At 35.9% G+C, this 14,516-nt stretch overlaps 2 protein-coding genes across 2 annotated transcripts; both read left to right on the forward strand.

Moving 5' to 3' along the window:
* The first annotated feature begins 4,729 nt into the window (after nt 1–4,729).
* KRTAP25-1 (keratin associated protein 25-1) lies at nt 4,730–5,063 on the forward strand. Its single transcript, XM_015446643.2, is given in 2 exon segments — nt 4,730–4,744; nt 4,746–5,063. Coding segments are annotated over 2 exon segments (333 nt in total).
* A 6,302-nt stretch (nt 5,064–11,365) lies between these two features.
* KRTAP24-1 (keratin associated protein 24-1) lies at nt 11,366–12,999 on the forward strand. The gene has a single exon (XM_005548852.4). The coding sequence runs from the start codon at nt 11,384–11,386 to the stop codon at nt 12,140–12,142; it is 759 nt and encodes a 252-aa protein (XP_005548909.3). The 5' UTR covers nt 11,366–11,383; the 3' UTR covers nt 12,143–12,999.
* Nucleotides 13,000–14,516: the final 1,517 nt, after the last annotated feature.

Here is a 14,516-nt window from a genome sequence, read left to right on the forward strand (position 1 = left end):
CTGTTCCCCAAAATCCTATGGAAATAAATAAATAAATAAAAATAAACTAACCTACAATTCTGTATCCAGTGAACTTATCCGTCAGACAAACAGAAATTGTGGGAATTTGTTGACAGGAGAACTGCCTTGGAAGAAATGTTAAAAGAAGTTCTTTGGAACAAAAGAAAATGAAATAGGTCAGAAACTTGAATTTACTTAATGAGAGGAAGAAATTTAGAGGAGAAATAAGAGTAGAAGGGTAGAGTGGAGCAGATCAGTAAGGTGTGGAGTTGTGAGAATGAGGAAGGCTTGGAGGATTTATGATGAGATCACATATATGGAAAGAAGCAGATACATTTGAGATATACTTAGAAGAAATAAACAGTACTTGCTTATTGTTTGTAAGTGGTAAATAAGGGAAATAAAAGAATCATGTTTGATACTCTGATTTCTGGCTTGAGAAATCGAGTAGATAAATTTCAACTTACTAAGATAAGGAAATATAGGAGAGGAAATTTTTAGGACCAGAATCAAAAATTTGACTCTAGATATTAAATTTGAGTGGCTAATATAAAAAAAAGAGAGAGAGAAGAAAATCAAAGGAACGATGTCAAATAAGTGGCTTGGATTTTTAAAAATCTGATCTCAATGTAAAAAAAAGTTTATTTCATTCATCTAACATTCAAAAACATTTATTGACTGGCTGCTTTGTTTAAGGAACTGGCAACTAGTAAAATTGATATGAGTAAGACATACCTCTGACCTCAAGGAGGTCGAAGTCTTAGAGACTAGAAGGATAGCCTATAAGATACCTTTATCATGTAGATATTGAACCTAAGCAAACAGGTTCAGTATCCTGTATAATTGCATTAATTAATTTTTGAATAAAGTTCTATAGAAAAAAGGAAGAAGGAAAGTAAAGAAATGGGAGCACTCATCTTCTTGATACGGTTCTTGGTTGGTATTATTTGCCTATTGTATACATTGAAAGTATGTGATGTTTCAGATGTGATGATGTACTGAATAGTGCTCTTAAATTCTTGAATAAGCATTATTCATCCTGGGCCAAGTTGATATACATTTGCAAGAACAAAATAATTATAAATCATTATGTTGGGAACAATACTCTATTGAGTCAGAGGATCTCTAAGAAAGGATGAGTGAGGAATTGACAAAGTGATGCCTCTCCCTATCTCTACACACAACCAAGAAAATTAGGCCAGTATGAACATTTTTTCCAACCTCTATAGTGACAGGAGAAAATCAAATACAATGTTTAAGGTATAATGCATGGAAATGGGTAAAAAGATGCAGAAAATATCTCTGAGAGAGCCATTTCTAACCTGCTTTAAAAAATGTAAAGTAATTTGCAGAGGCACAATAGAGAAGGATATTCCAGAAGGGTGTAGCTTATGCAGAGTTTCTGTGACTAAAAAGCAGGGTTTTATGAAATTTGAACATTAAATTGAAATTGAAACAAGGGGGTTTTGGAATAGGATCATGAAGAGAAGTTGCAAATATATGTTGATCCCAAATATTGAAGATTTTATGAACCTTGTTCAGGAGTGTGTACTTTATTAAATAGGCAATTAGGAGTCATTAAAATCTGTATTTTACAAAGAACTCTAATGAAAATATGGAGGATGTATTAGCCTTATAAACTCTAAATAAGATTTAGCATGTTAATTAGTATGTGAGAATGAAAATGCAAACTCCCTTTTTTTTTTTAGACAGAGTTTTGCTCTTGTTGCCCAGGCTGGAGTGCAATGGCGTGATCTCGGCTCACTGCAACCTCCGCCTCCCAGGTTCAAGCCATTCTCCTGCCTCAGCCTCCTGAATAGCTGGGATTACAGGCATGTGCCATCACACCTGGCTAATTTTATATTTTTAATAGAGAAGAGGTTTCTCCATGTTGGTCAGGCTGGTCTCAAACTCCTAACCTCAGGTGATCGGCCTGCCTCAGCCTCCCAAGGTGAAAATGTGAACTCTTAAATGCTATTTTTATTACTTTATGTTAATTTCATCATATCCCCCACCAATCATTTCAAACAAAATATATAACTTCTCAGGAGCTTTTTTGATCTCAGGCTATTAAGCTAGGCAGCTACATGGAGATGTTTTAAACTTAAAGAACCATTAGTCTCTACAGACATTTGGAGAAATTATAAATGGAAATAGAAATAATAAATCAGGACACGTGTCAGGTAAGTATACGTATAGGGCTTCTCTGGCATTTGTCATCAAGATGTAATACATTGTTTGATGATACCAGGTTTCTCTCATTTACATGCCCCACATCTAACTTAAATTTTAATTACTGATGATTAATGATGGGATTATATTTAGTTTGATAACTGTAGCCCTAATGACTTTCCAGTTACCAGATATGTTTCAATAGCAACTATTGCAATCAAATCTATTTTCACTATGGTTTAAAAAGAAAAACCTTAATTTTGATTCTGAAACCCATATGTAACATGCCGATATGCTGAGGAAAATATTTTATAGACTAGTTGGTTACCACTTGTTTTCAAATTTCACAAAGAATATAAGAAGCGAACATAAACTTCAACTAAATTATGAGGCATTTAGGTGAGGTGCACACACCTGAACTACAATATTTCACTTTGGAGGAATCTTCTTTGGAAGCATATTAAGGATTTGAAAGATTTCACTTATCTGGAGTGCTTAAAATTCTCAGAAAAGATGGAAAAATGTCAGACAGATTCTCAAACTTACCTCAATCCTTGATGATTCCAATCTCTTCTGCTCCTTTTTACCCATAATAGTCCTCTTTTACATTGATGTGATCTGAGGCTTTCTTTAACAAGAATGTAGCACACTGACTTTGAAAATTTCCCATGTGAAATGTCAAACACTTTTTCTTTCACTATCTGAAACAAAAAAAAAAATGTGAAATTCAGAGAAAGAACTTTATATTACATCTGTACCAAATGTCATGTTTATGTCAATAAATATCAAAAATATATCATAAATGTGTTTTCTCTGTCTCTCTCTGTTTTCTTTTCTTCCTTTGTGCGTGTTGCATGGGTGATGAGATATCTTCACTTTTCTGAATGCTCTGTAAAATCTTCCAATTAAAAAGATATTTCACTATCTTTTCCTCAGAAATAAAATAATAACCAGCCTTCCAGAATCTTCAATGAACAATGCAGGGACAATAGGACTATTGTACAATAGCAAAGTATTCAACAAAAGGATCATCAGTGATACTCTTAAGATGTCAAGTGGCTACTTGGAATCTTTAGTGTCCTCCGCTCATAAACAACTCCCTCACCGTTGATAAGTGAGAAGATGCTTGAGAATAGAATGTTTTGGTTTGGGAAGACAAGTGACTCCAGGAAATAGATGCCTGTAAACATTAACTTGCATCTTTGGGGAAGAATTCAAAATAAAGATGGTTGTTCCTTCCATAGTATCCAAGTAAGCAGTGTTCGAACATCTTTTTTATGTGATATTACAGTTTTGCGTAATCCTTGTGTAGCTAATTGCATGAAGACCAAATTGGTCTTCCTGATAAATTGTTTCAGATGAAGACATCCATTAATTCTGGAAAGCTAGTACACAAGCTGATGACTATTTATGTCATGTTTATCCTCTTATTTGAAGACCACAGGTACATGTAAGATATTTGTACTAGTAAAAGTAAGTATGTCATCAGTGTTACCATGTAGAAATATTATGTGTCTTTTCTCAAGTCTTTGGAAATCAAACACGAATTTTAAGTATGAAAAATATTAAGTTGTCAGAGCTGAGCTCTTTAAAATGTACCCTAACATGCTTATATAAAATTGACTATCAACACAAATATACAGATAGCAACATCACAAAATTAGATTCTCAACTAAGTATGAAAAACAGGGAATAGTATGAGATATTTTGTCTGGAAAACTCAAGAAACACTGATAGATGGAAACTATTTTGGGAGTTACACCTCCTCTAAGCATTGCAACATTGTATCTCTTCTTCCAGGATGAGGACTATGCCTTCCTAACTGGGGTTCCTTGTAGATAATGAATAGGATAAACATCCTTTCAAATGGACTCCTTTTAATTGAGCATTATTTGGGGGTGGAAGCAGAAGCAAAGCAGATAAAATATACAAGTAATTACATCATATACATTCTCAAACCTGATAAACAGGAGAAAGATTAGGATTGTAGATATATAGAAGATTAAAACCGAACTTATTTTATGGATGGAAAGGAAGTTATCTTCATAGGCAACACAACACTAAATTCATGAGATATTACGATGCAAATTAATCTAAAATATTGGGAGGCGGAGAGTCTGGGTATATAGCTACCGAGGTATAGAAGCAATTTGGTCTAGTTTGATGTAGACTTAGATAAGCTATTCTTTATTACTTATCTGAATGAAAGCCTTACTTCAGACTCTGTCATGTCAGCCAGCATCTGCTATTATGGAAACTACAACTTCTGCTGTCTTGGGAGTTACTGCCATGTTCTTGTCACCTCATCCATTGCACTCTGCCCTACTCATGTAAACTGGAGCCATGCTCTGTGCTTCTCCAACCAACGCTGAATTTGGCTTCCAGAAAACTCCCCAAAGAAATGTGGTAAACCTTCCAGCTACCATTCATCCAGTTGTGTGCATGCAATTTGTGAAATTTCTTGCTAGTTTCTACTACTTATTGTGTCTCCAGACCTTGCTACTCAACTAGCTGTTTTTCTATCAATCTTTAATTCTCAAGTTCCTGCCAATTCTCAATGCATAACAGATCTTAACGCTATTTTTTTCAGTAGTTGCCTCTCCCAAAACCACATCTCTTATGGCTGTCAATCACTGAGCTTTATTTTTTGTGGCTGTCAACCACGGAATTTTGTGTCCAGGACCTGCTGTCCTTTGAGCTCTTCCTCCTGTGGTTATGAACCTATAGGTTCTATATTCAACAGCTTCAGAGCCCTGAATTACGTGTCTCATGGTTTCCAACCTGTTTCCTTCATGCACAACAGTTTCCAACCAGCTTGTTCTGATTTTGTGGGTTGGCAATCTCCATTTCGTAGAAGAACTGCTGAATTGTTATTTCAGTGTCTTGCCTGACAGCATTTTACAGAAATTTTATCTTTAGGTTGAAGATTTGCTCTTAGGCTGATGGATCATTGTGTTTATAGTTCAGGTGCTGTTTTAACATGTCCTGTTTTATGTGATCAAATTCTAAGAGACTGTAATTGTTTCTTCACTAGAAATTTTTCAAATTCTAAAAGATTCTAATTGTTTCTTCAGTAGAAAATTTTCACTGCCAGGGATTCTTGATTTCTATGCCAGTAATATGTCCTTGAATAGGAAGACAAGGTTTCATGGTTATTTATAAATAGTCTGTCTTCAAATGATATAGAAAAGAGTATCTTTGGTTCTTCATTATTTTCAATGAAGTTAAGGACAGCTAGTTTCACTAAACAAATATAATGCAAAGAAAGAAAAGAAAGAGTATCTGAAAAAGGCAGGCAGGATAGATCCTTTCAAGAATCTGAATGCACATATCCTACTACGTAAACATTAAATATGCACCTGTATTTTCTAACACTTAAAAAGAGAATTATTTAGCCCAAATAGACTACATGTTGCCATAGCAACCAACGACTTCAGAATTCCAGATGCTTAAAATTGGAATGGTGTCCTTATCACCCCTACTACACATTCATTGTTTCAGTTCCCAAATCATTCTCATTCTGGAACCCAGACATAGAGGATCTTCACTATCAGGTATAATGCCAGTAGAGGCAGAGGGAAAATAGTAAGGAAAATTAATTGCTCATCAGCACTACATATGTCTTCTAAATTACCATTGAACAGAGCAAGTTACAATGCCCAGTCTGCCCCACAAGATTAAGCACAAAGGGGTTACATAAATTTTAGTTCTGTACAATAGACAGCACAATATTTTTTCCTCTTGAACTAAACTTAAGTCCTACCCCGTGCCATCCCATGGATCCTTGCATAGAGAAAATTGTTATTACTTTGAACCTGTTTCTCTGTTATATGTATGTAACTAATTAATTCAGCTATTCCACCTACTCACTGGGAACTTGTTCTTCTTACAAGCAACTGCTCATATTCCAGTAACTATTCCACCATATTGATCATCTTCAATGGACTGGGCATACCACTACATGATCAATAATCTTCCAATGCACATATGAAAAGATACTATTATCCCGATTGTTACAGATAAGAAAATTCAAATAGGTCAAGAAACTTGCCCGAAGACCCACATAAGTTATATTTCAAAGACTTTTCTTTATCTTTCATACTATCTCTATTTTTATTCATTCAGGTTTTGACTAATCTAGAAGCCACTTGGAAGTTGTCAATTGCTTGGTGACCATAATCTTCAACTCTAGAATAACAAATCTAAACTTCAAATAAAACTATTTCCTCTCAGCCACAGCCCCTGCCCAGCTTTTCTTTCTAGGTGGACTAACTTTAATGGTGTGTACCCTTATGGGGTATGCCCTCTCTGGGATCCTTATTTCCCAGGTAAATGGTGGTAAATGCCTTCAACTTATTCAATTCCTCCAAATTTAATTTCTAAGATCAACATATAATTTATACACATCATAGCAAGTTACCTAGCCTAAAACAGGCTATTCTGGCATGATTTTTCCTTCTGTTTTTCCTTCCTTCCTTCCTTCCTTCCTTCCTTCCTTCCTTTTTTGCTTCCTTCCTTCCTTCCTTCCTCCCTTCCTCTCTCTCTCCTTCCATTTTTCCTCCCTCCCTCCTTCCTTCTTCTCTCTCTCCCTTCCTTCTTCCCTCCTTTCATCTCATCCTTTCTTGCTTCCTTCCTTCTTTCTTTTTTCTATCTTTCTTCTTGCTTTTGATGTACACATACAAAATGCAGCGGGTTTTAGATGAGATCCAATAATGACAATAAAAAATAATAATACTAACAAACATTATAGGCTGATGATAATGATAAAGGTTGACATCAAAACATCAGCTACACAAAACTGTATTTCCTATGCTGTGCTTGACCAACTCTCACACCTACCTATTGAATGAATACTACTATTAGTAGTATTTATTTAATTCAATAAATACAGCCACCTATGGAGCAAATACTACTATTAATTCTCACAGCTACCTATTTAATTCTCATAGCCACCTATGGAGCAAATACTACTATTAACTTTATTTTGAAGATGTGGAAATTAAGTTACAGAAGCACATGGTAGTTAAACTGAGCATCAGAAACAGGATTAGTATCCAGGGAATTTGAGCATTGAGCCTTTATTGCTAGCAATGCATATGCAGCTTCCAGGAACTAGCTAATGATATATGGCACTGAAGGATATGAGTTATACAAGAGGAGTCATTAGTAATCTGTTGTCAAGCAAGTCGTTTTTCTTAACTACACAAGGTAGAATTGTTCAATTTTAGCATTTACTTTTAGAGGACACAATGATTATTGTAGGATTATGTGTTTACAACATCAAAGTAAATTGTGAATAATATTTCTTTAGTTTAATTGGTGACTGGAATTCCCTAAAGTGGAGCTTTAGAAAATTAGAAAGAAAAGATTTAATTTGTATCTACTATGTCCATTGCACTTTTCTAGGTATTTTCATATTTATTATCTCATTGCATCTGCAGGAAAGTCCTGCAAAGTACATGCTATTAGCTCCAGTTTTATGTAAGAAGATACTGATGTACTGAGAGAGAACAATTTTCCAAAGGTACATGCTAATAAATACATTTAAATGGTAGTCAGCGAGAAAGTAATGCATAACTCATTAGGGCACAATCCTGACAGTTCCATTTAAAAATGTTTAACTTTTACTACAGCTGTATTTCATTACATATATACCATGTTTCCCTGAATTTAAACATGAAAATTCCTATCTTTCCACTCATTTGTGTTATCATTTTTAAATGCTTTACCTTCATTTTTTTGTCTCTTAAAAATTTTTATATTTCTCATCTGTTCTTCAGCTTTTTAAACCACTAATAATCTATTAAGCCAACAATGTAAATGCTGCATTACATTTACTGCAATATAAATGCTACTTGTAAACAGCAAGTAACCAACATTTTAGGTTACCAACGCTAAATTTAAGAATCTTTTTGACTCAATATTTGCAATTCAATTGTTATATAAGTATGGATTCACAAACATTTTGCTTTTTCAATCATAAGATCAGTTTTGCCTAATTTAACACCATTTTGGCAAGTGGAAAAATACATTATTGCATATATAGTAGCAAAAGGGAGTATAAAATTTTGTTTGACCTAAAAGACTAGGAAAGTGTCCTCTATTATTTTGTTTAAGGGCCATTTACTGGAAAATTTAGCTTTCTTTGATCTTCTGTTTACCCTAAAGGATTTTTAACCTTTGGATAAAACTGGGAAAGAGTTCCATAACTCTTTTTTAATGAGGAAAGGAATCTACTGGCTCATTAGATACAAGAAGTTTGTTGCTTATTCCAGACAGTATTGGTATCTCTCTGAATTATCTGATGGCTAGAAAGCTTATTCCTTACATCTTAAACTTTCCCTGAACACAGAGCACAAACTTCTCAAACTACGTAAGGACTATCTATTGTATTTTCCTATACTTTTCTGGCATAGTGTATTTATTTCCTGTGACAGCCGTAACAACTTACCACAAACTCAGTGGAAAGGCATAAACAAGAGTGCATTTGCTTACAGTTCTAGAGGCTAATAGTCCAAAATCTGCTTCACCAACCTAAAGCGAAGTTATCCACAGTGCTGATTCCTCCTGTAATCCCCAGGAAGAAATCCGTTCCCTACTTTTTTGGATTATAACGATTGCTGACATTCCTTAGCTTGTGGCCACATCATTCCAAACTCTGTTTCCATCCTCATATTGTCTGGAAATTACATCAGGCCCACCCAGATAATCCACTTCAAGATCCTTAATTTAGTCACACCTGCATAGTCCCTTTTTGCCATGTCACGTAGCATTCACAGATTTCCCAGTACGAGAAAGCGGGCCTCTTGGGTGGGTACATTATTTAGCCTTCCGCACACAACAAATACTAATAACAGGAAATTAATGGAAGAAAACATTATTTTAGGAGTTAAGTGAAAACAGAGAACTGCATATGCCTCTCCAAAGCCTTCAGACCACAATGCCACTCAAGCGACAGTGGTGTTTATTTTCTATTCAAGCCTGCCATCGCTATGAAGCTGGTATTTGCTATATTTTGCTGTATTTCTGATGCAGTGTGCTCCATCTCTTTCAAAAGTTGAGATTAGGAGACAATTCTGCAGAAGTATCACGTACAGAAAATGATGGCGTGAATGGGATGGGGTGATGATTCCATAGGTGTGTGATATTCTGAGTAAGGAAGGAGATGAAACCTAAAAGCAAATGAGAGGAGGCGAGCTAGGGTTGCTTTCTGAAATCTCATTGTTTATATGTTTAGAATATTATCATACCGAAATCAATTTAAATATGTTGTAATGGCTCATGCTTTGAATATTGGTCATGCCATATGATGTTCCACATTATTTTTTTGACTTCCACTTGTGTGAATAAAATTAATTCAAAATACCTCACTATTTAATTTTAAGATGGAAGGGAAGAATGTGAGATTTACAGGTAATTGACTTAACTCATTCTGTGTTTGTTAATGGTGTTAGCCCTCAAACCTGCTTCAAGGATGCCTAAGAAAAAAAAAGACTAGAGGCAACAATGATACAATAGAGAAGCGTAGAAATAAAGCTTCATCAACCTCTGGCTTTTCTGTGTATCGCTGGAGCTCAGTAATGTAGCAGACAGTTGGCCATCAACTAACTGTCTATGTATCTTCTTTCCTATTTTGCCTGCCTCAGGACTAACATTTTCTGCACAAAATCCCAAGGCTCCCTAGAGCCAAACAATTTGCTGGAAATATGGTTTCATGATTGTGGCCTTTGTCACCTGAGAGAAACTGCAGAAGGCAGCAAAACATGTTTAATACAGAATTGCTTATTGTCAACTTACAGAATAAATATACTGAGAAAAGCACTGAGAAAATGGAGATTTTTTTAAAAAAGAGAGTATCTGTAGGTTTAAATGGGTGTGCATTTGAAAAATCTAACTGAAAAGTAACCAAAAACAGTGAGAGAAATCTCATAGTTTGCTACAATGAGAGTTAATTTTTAAAACTATCCCTATAGCTGATCCTACCAGAAGTCTGTTCTATTCTCTGTCTGAATTCTTCACTGTTAATAAATGCATTGCTGTTTCCAATTCAATGGCTGCTGGAAATATAAATTATAATTTTATATTTTGAAGAACAAAATTTCAATTCTTCAGTTTAAATTAAAATCTTTAAAAAAAATTATTTAGCCTTCACCCTGAGTAGTAAAAAGTGCTATTTAATATATACAGTGCTCATAAGAACTACACAGTTTATTCAGATAAAACTTTTAAACAGTTATTTCCTTTTGTTGACATAAACTAAAAATAACTGCATTTTTCAACACAGGAGTAAAATAAAGTGTAGATGCAAAAGAAAGCAAATGAAGAATAAGATAACTTATTTGGGGAAAAATGGGAAAAATGTTTACATCTGACGACAATTGGGGTTTACAGCAGGCAATGGAACACGTGATTTGTAACCTTAGTCAATTAGGAAGGTATAATCTTGCAAAACTGGGTTTATTTGATAGCACACATTGCAGACACTCTTTAAGAAGGGATTTAACAGAAGTCTTGGTTGCTTAGCAACAAATGCCTCCTGGGAACAAGTTCATTTTTAGCCTGGTGTAGGTCACCAAGTGTCCCAAGTATTGCTGTGAGTCTTACCTGTGGACTTCTCCTAATACATTACATGAGAAGCTGTTACCAGTATATGGCCCTGCACAGGTAAGAGTCTAGTACATATTGGAGAGACTGATTCTTGAAAGGTCAATGCCTGCTTTTGAAGAACCACGTGGAGACAGACCAACTACTTGGCTTATTTCAGAGCATATGATTAAGTCCGTCAGTGTTTTCCAATAGTTAACAGAGTGGAAAAATACAGGTTCCTTGCTTTAGTTGAGTCCTTGTGAACCTTTAAATAACCATGTTGCAGAAGCCCATAGACACATGAACTCTTGTTAACCTCTGATTGACAGATGAGAGTTTGCCTATTAACGTGAAAATCACTATTTGTTGAAGGTATGGTCTACAGATGATGAGTGATGGGTGATTGTCAAAGTGGTGATTATGGATACTTTGAAGAATTAAAAGAAACTTATTTTTACACGTGTGAAAACATTAGCCTCTGTGGCTAACCAACACACTAATGAGATGTTGCTGTGTTTTCGCCCCAAGCAGAGAGAAGGAAGAGTCTGGAGAGGCTTCTGACAATCACCAGGGAAGGTATAAAACGTCTTTAGGTCACAGCCACACTGCACAGCAACCACTGAGCATGTATACAGGCTCCATGTCTACTCCAGGCTACCCTGGGGTCTGCACATCATATCGAACTCACTGTTATATCCCAGTGACTTCTTCTGTTACTCTTAGCTCCAATGATTTAAGCCCTGCCTGTGGACACTACTTACCCAGTAGCTACCAAGGAAATCTCTGGCTCCTGGATTACTGCCAAGAATCCTACGGTGAAGCACCAACCTGCGAATCTCCCAGCTGTGAGCCCAAGACCTGCAGCACCACTGGTTGTGACCCATCAAACTCCTCTGTGCCCTGCAACTCCCCATCAGGAGGCCAAGTCTTCAGTGTCTGTGAAACTACCAACATCAAACCCAGCCCCAGCTGCAGCCCATGCACTCAGACCAACGGGTATGTATGCAATTGCCACACACCCACTCAAAGTGCATCCAAAGCCTGCCAAACCCTCTACAATGGTTCCAACTGCTTTGGACAGCTTAACTGCTCATCCAAGAGTTTCCAAACTCCAAACCACTGCAGATTGAGTACTTTGGGGTATAAAAGCTACCAAAATCCTTGCTTCATACCCAGCTACGTCTCACCATTATGTTATACTTCCAACAGCTGGCAACCGCAAAACTATTTAATGAGCAATTATCACTATACGGGCTACAGGCCTACGAACTGCCGACCACTGAGCTATTTATCTAGAAGCTTCAGGTCTCTGAGCTGTATACCCAGTACCTTTCCACCTCTGAGGTATTTATGCAGTGGTAGCAGACCTCTGAAATGCTTTTGACCAACTTACAGAATTTATAAGCAACTGGAAATTGCCCAGTGGGGAAGATTCTACTAAGTAGTAGAATGTCTAATTTTCTGCTGAATCTCTTTATTCGGCCTAAGAATCTCATTACATTAAGTTCAAATATAGCTCCCAGGCTTATTAACCACAGCCAGTATCACCTGCTAGCTTTTCTTTTTTTCTGTTGTTCTGTTATTGCTCTTTGTACTAAAAGCTGACCCTGAAGGTAACATCGTTATTTCGGAGATTTATCACAATGGACTTACCAAAGAGACTCCATTTGAAGTACAGCCATCACCAGCTTTCTTACTTTGGCTGTCACTGTTCCTTGTCTGACAGTGTGATTATCACCTACCTTTCCTGATGAAATGGGACCTCCATGGTTTGACTGCAGATTCCAGCATGCAAGTTCGTTCGGATGGCTTTGCTTTTCATTAATATTTTTGTCAACTACCTAACTAGCACGTTGCTAATAAGCTGAGAGATAACAGTATCTTGAGCATAATAAGTTGAACTATTTCATCCTTTTCTTATTGACTGATTGTAAGAACAGGCAACTAGCAGTGGTGACTAGAGCTCAAAAAGAGAAGCCTTCAGCAAATCTTCTCTTCCAGAGAAGCCATAAAACAAGATTCACTGGTACTCAGCTTTTGTTCTCCATGCCTAAGAAAAAGCCTCAGAATTAGCTAAAGCATGAAGATTGTTTGTTGAAAGCAGAACAAATACTGTTAGAGACTCTTTACAATTACGTTTAATCTATGTTCAGGATTCTCCTATTATCCTGCCTTGCTGATTTATTGCATTATGACTCTGGAATATGTCCTCGTTCTTAGTTAATAAACAAATTTCTGACTGGAAGTAATGGCTTTCCTTATGCTTTATTTCATATTTACTAAAATTTCATCCATGTTCTGGGCAATATACATAGCGTTGTCAAAATGCTGCTTTCCTGCCATTTAGTTTAGAGTCTAAATTTAAAATACAAAGAAGGGGCCGGACGTGGTGGCTCATGCCTGTAATCGAAGCACTTCGGGAGGCCAAGGGCGGGGGTGTATCACCTAAGATCAGGAGTTCGAGACCAACCTTACCAACAATGGTGAAACCCCGTCTCTACTAAACGCACACACACACAAAAAAAATTGGCCGGGCGTGGTGGTATATGCCTGTAATCCCAGCTACTTGGGAAGTTGAGGCGGTAGAATCTCTTGAACCCAGGAGGCGGAGGTTGCAATGAGTCGAGATTGTGCCACTGCACTACAGCCTGAGTTACAAGAGTGAAACTCAGTCTCAAAAAAAAAAAAAAAAAAAAGTACAATATGGAATCATAAGCTTCTGACTTGTTTTGTTCTGTTTTAAACATATTATGGTTATCTCAACTAGAATGTCTACAATAATATTGATATACAGAAATTTGGAAACATTTATAAAACAAATCAATTTAATAAAGAGTACATAGAGTATTAAATATATGTTTGTTTCTCAGCACAGTATGTGTATTCATTGGTTTTGTAGATAAGGTTTCAGCAGTTAAATTAATATTGAACCTCCTAGAAGTGATTTAACCTCTATAAGTTATTATCCAAAAAATAAAAATAAAATCATCTATCTGAGTGGTGAAAACAACATGATAAACATCCCAAGCATTTTTGTAAATAAAAAACAAATCATGTTTAAAGAAAAATAAAATGATCCCCAGAGATGGGTGTAACCGAAGTCTGGAAAGATGGGGAAGAATCTCCAATATCAAGAGTCAATGTCCAAAATTAAAACTCATGAAGCATATAAATAGAGCTAATATATCACTCATTCCTTCAGTAGGAATATGTGTGTACAAAGGGCTTTAGAAGAAATATTAATGCACTGTTTCTGCTTGAACATGTCTGAGAATAATCAAGTCACTCCTTTGTGAGTTCGTTCAATTTTCAGAGAATTCTATTTGCTGAAAATTTCTTCTTCATGTTGAGAAAAATAGTTGCCTTTAGCAATGATCTATTGACCATATAGGACCACTTCAATTCCTTTAACCTAGAATAGGTGTTCAAGTATTTGGAAATAATTACCATGTATCCCAGATGAGCATTCAGTTGTCCAAACTAAACATACATTTTTTTTTTTCTCTTTACAAAAGTTAATGGTAAACCTATTCTTTGAGACACTGAGTAGGACTCTTTGGAGATATCAAGATCTATAGATCCTGTTCTCAAGAGCTATTCAGAAGAGTAATATACTGAAACAAACATAATACTGTCTTGACTATTTTAAGTACAATGTAAAAACTTCAAGGGAAGAAAAGAAAGTTACTTTTTTTTTTTTTTTTTTTTGCAAGACTCTCTGGCAGGCAAGAAGATTGCTCCTAACCTGAAGAACAAGA

The sequence above is a fragment of the Macaca fascicularis genome, chromosome 3 (genome assembly GCF_037993035.2).
Source record: "Macaca fascicularis isolate 582-1 chromosome 3, T2T-MFA8v1.1".
Classification (NCBI taxonomy): Eukaryota; Metazoa; Chordata; class Mammalia; order Primates; family Cercopithecidae; genus Macaca; species Macaca fascicularis.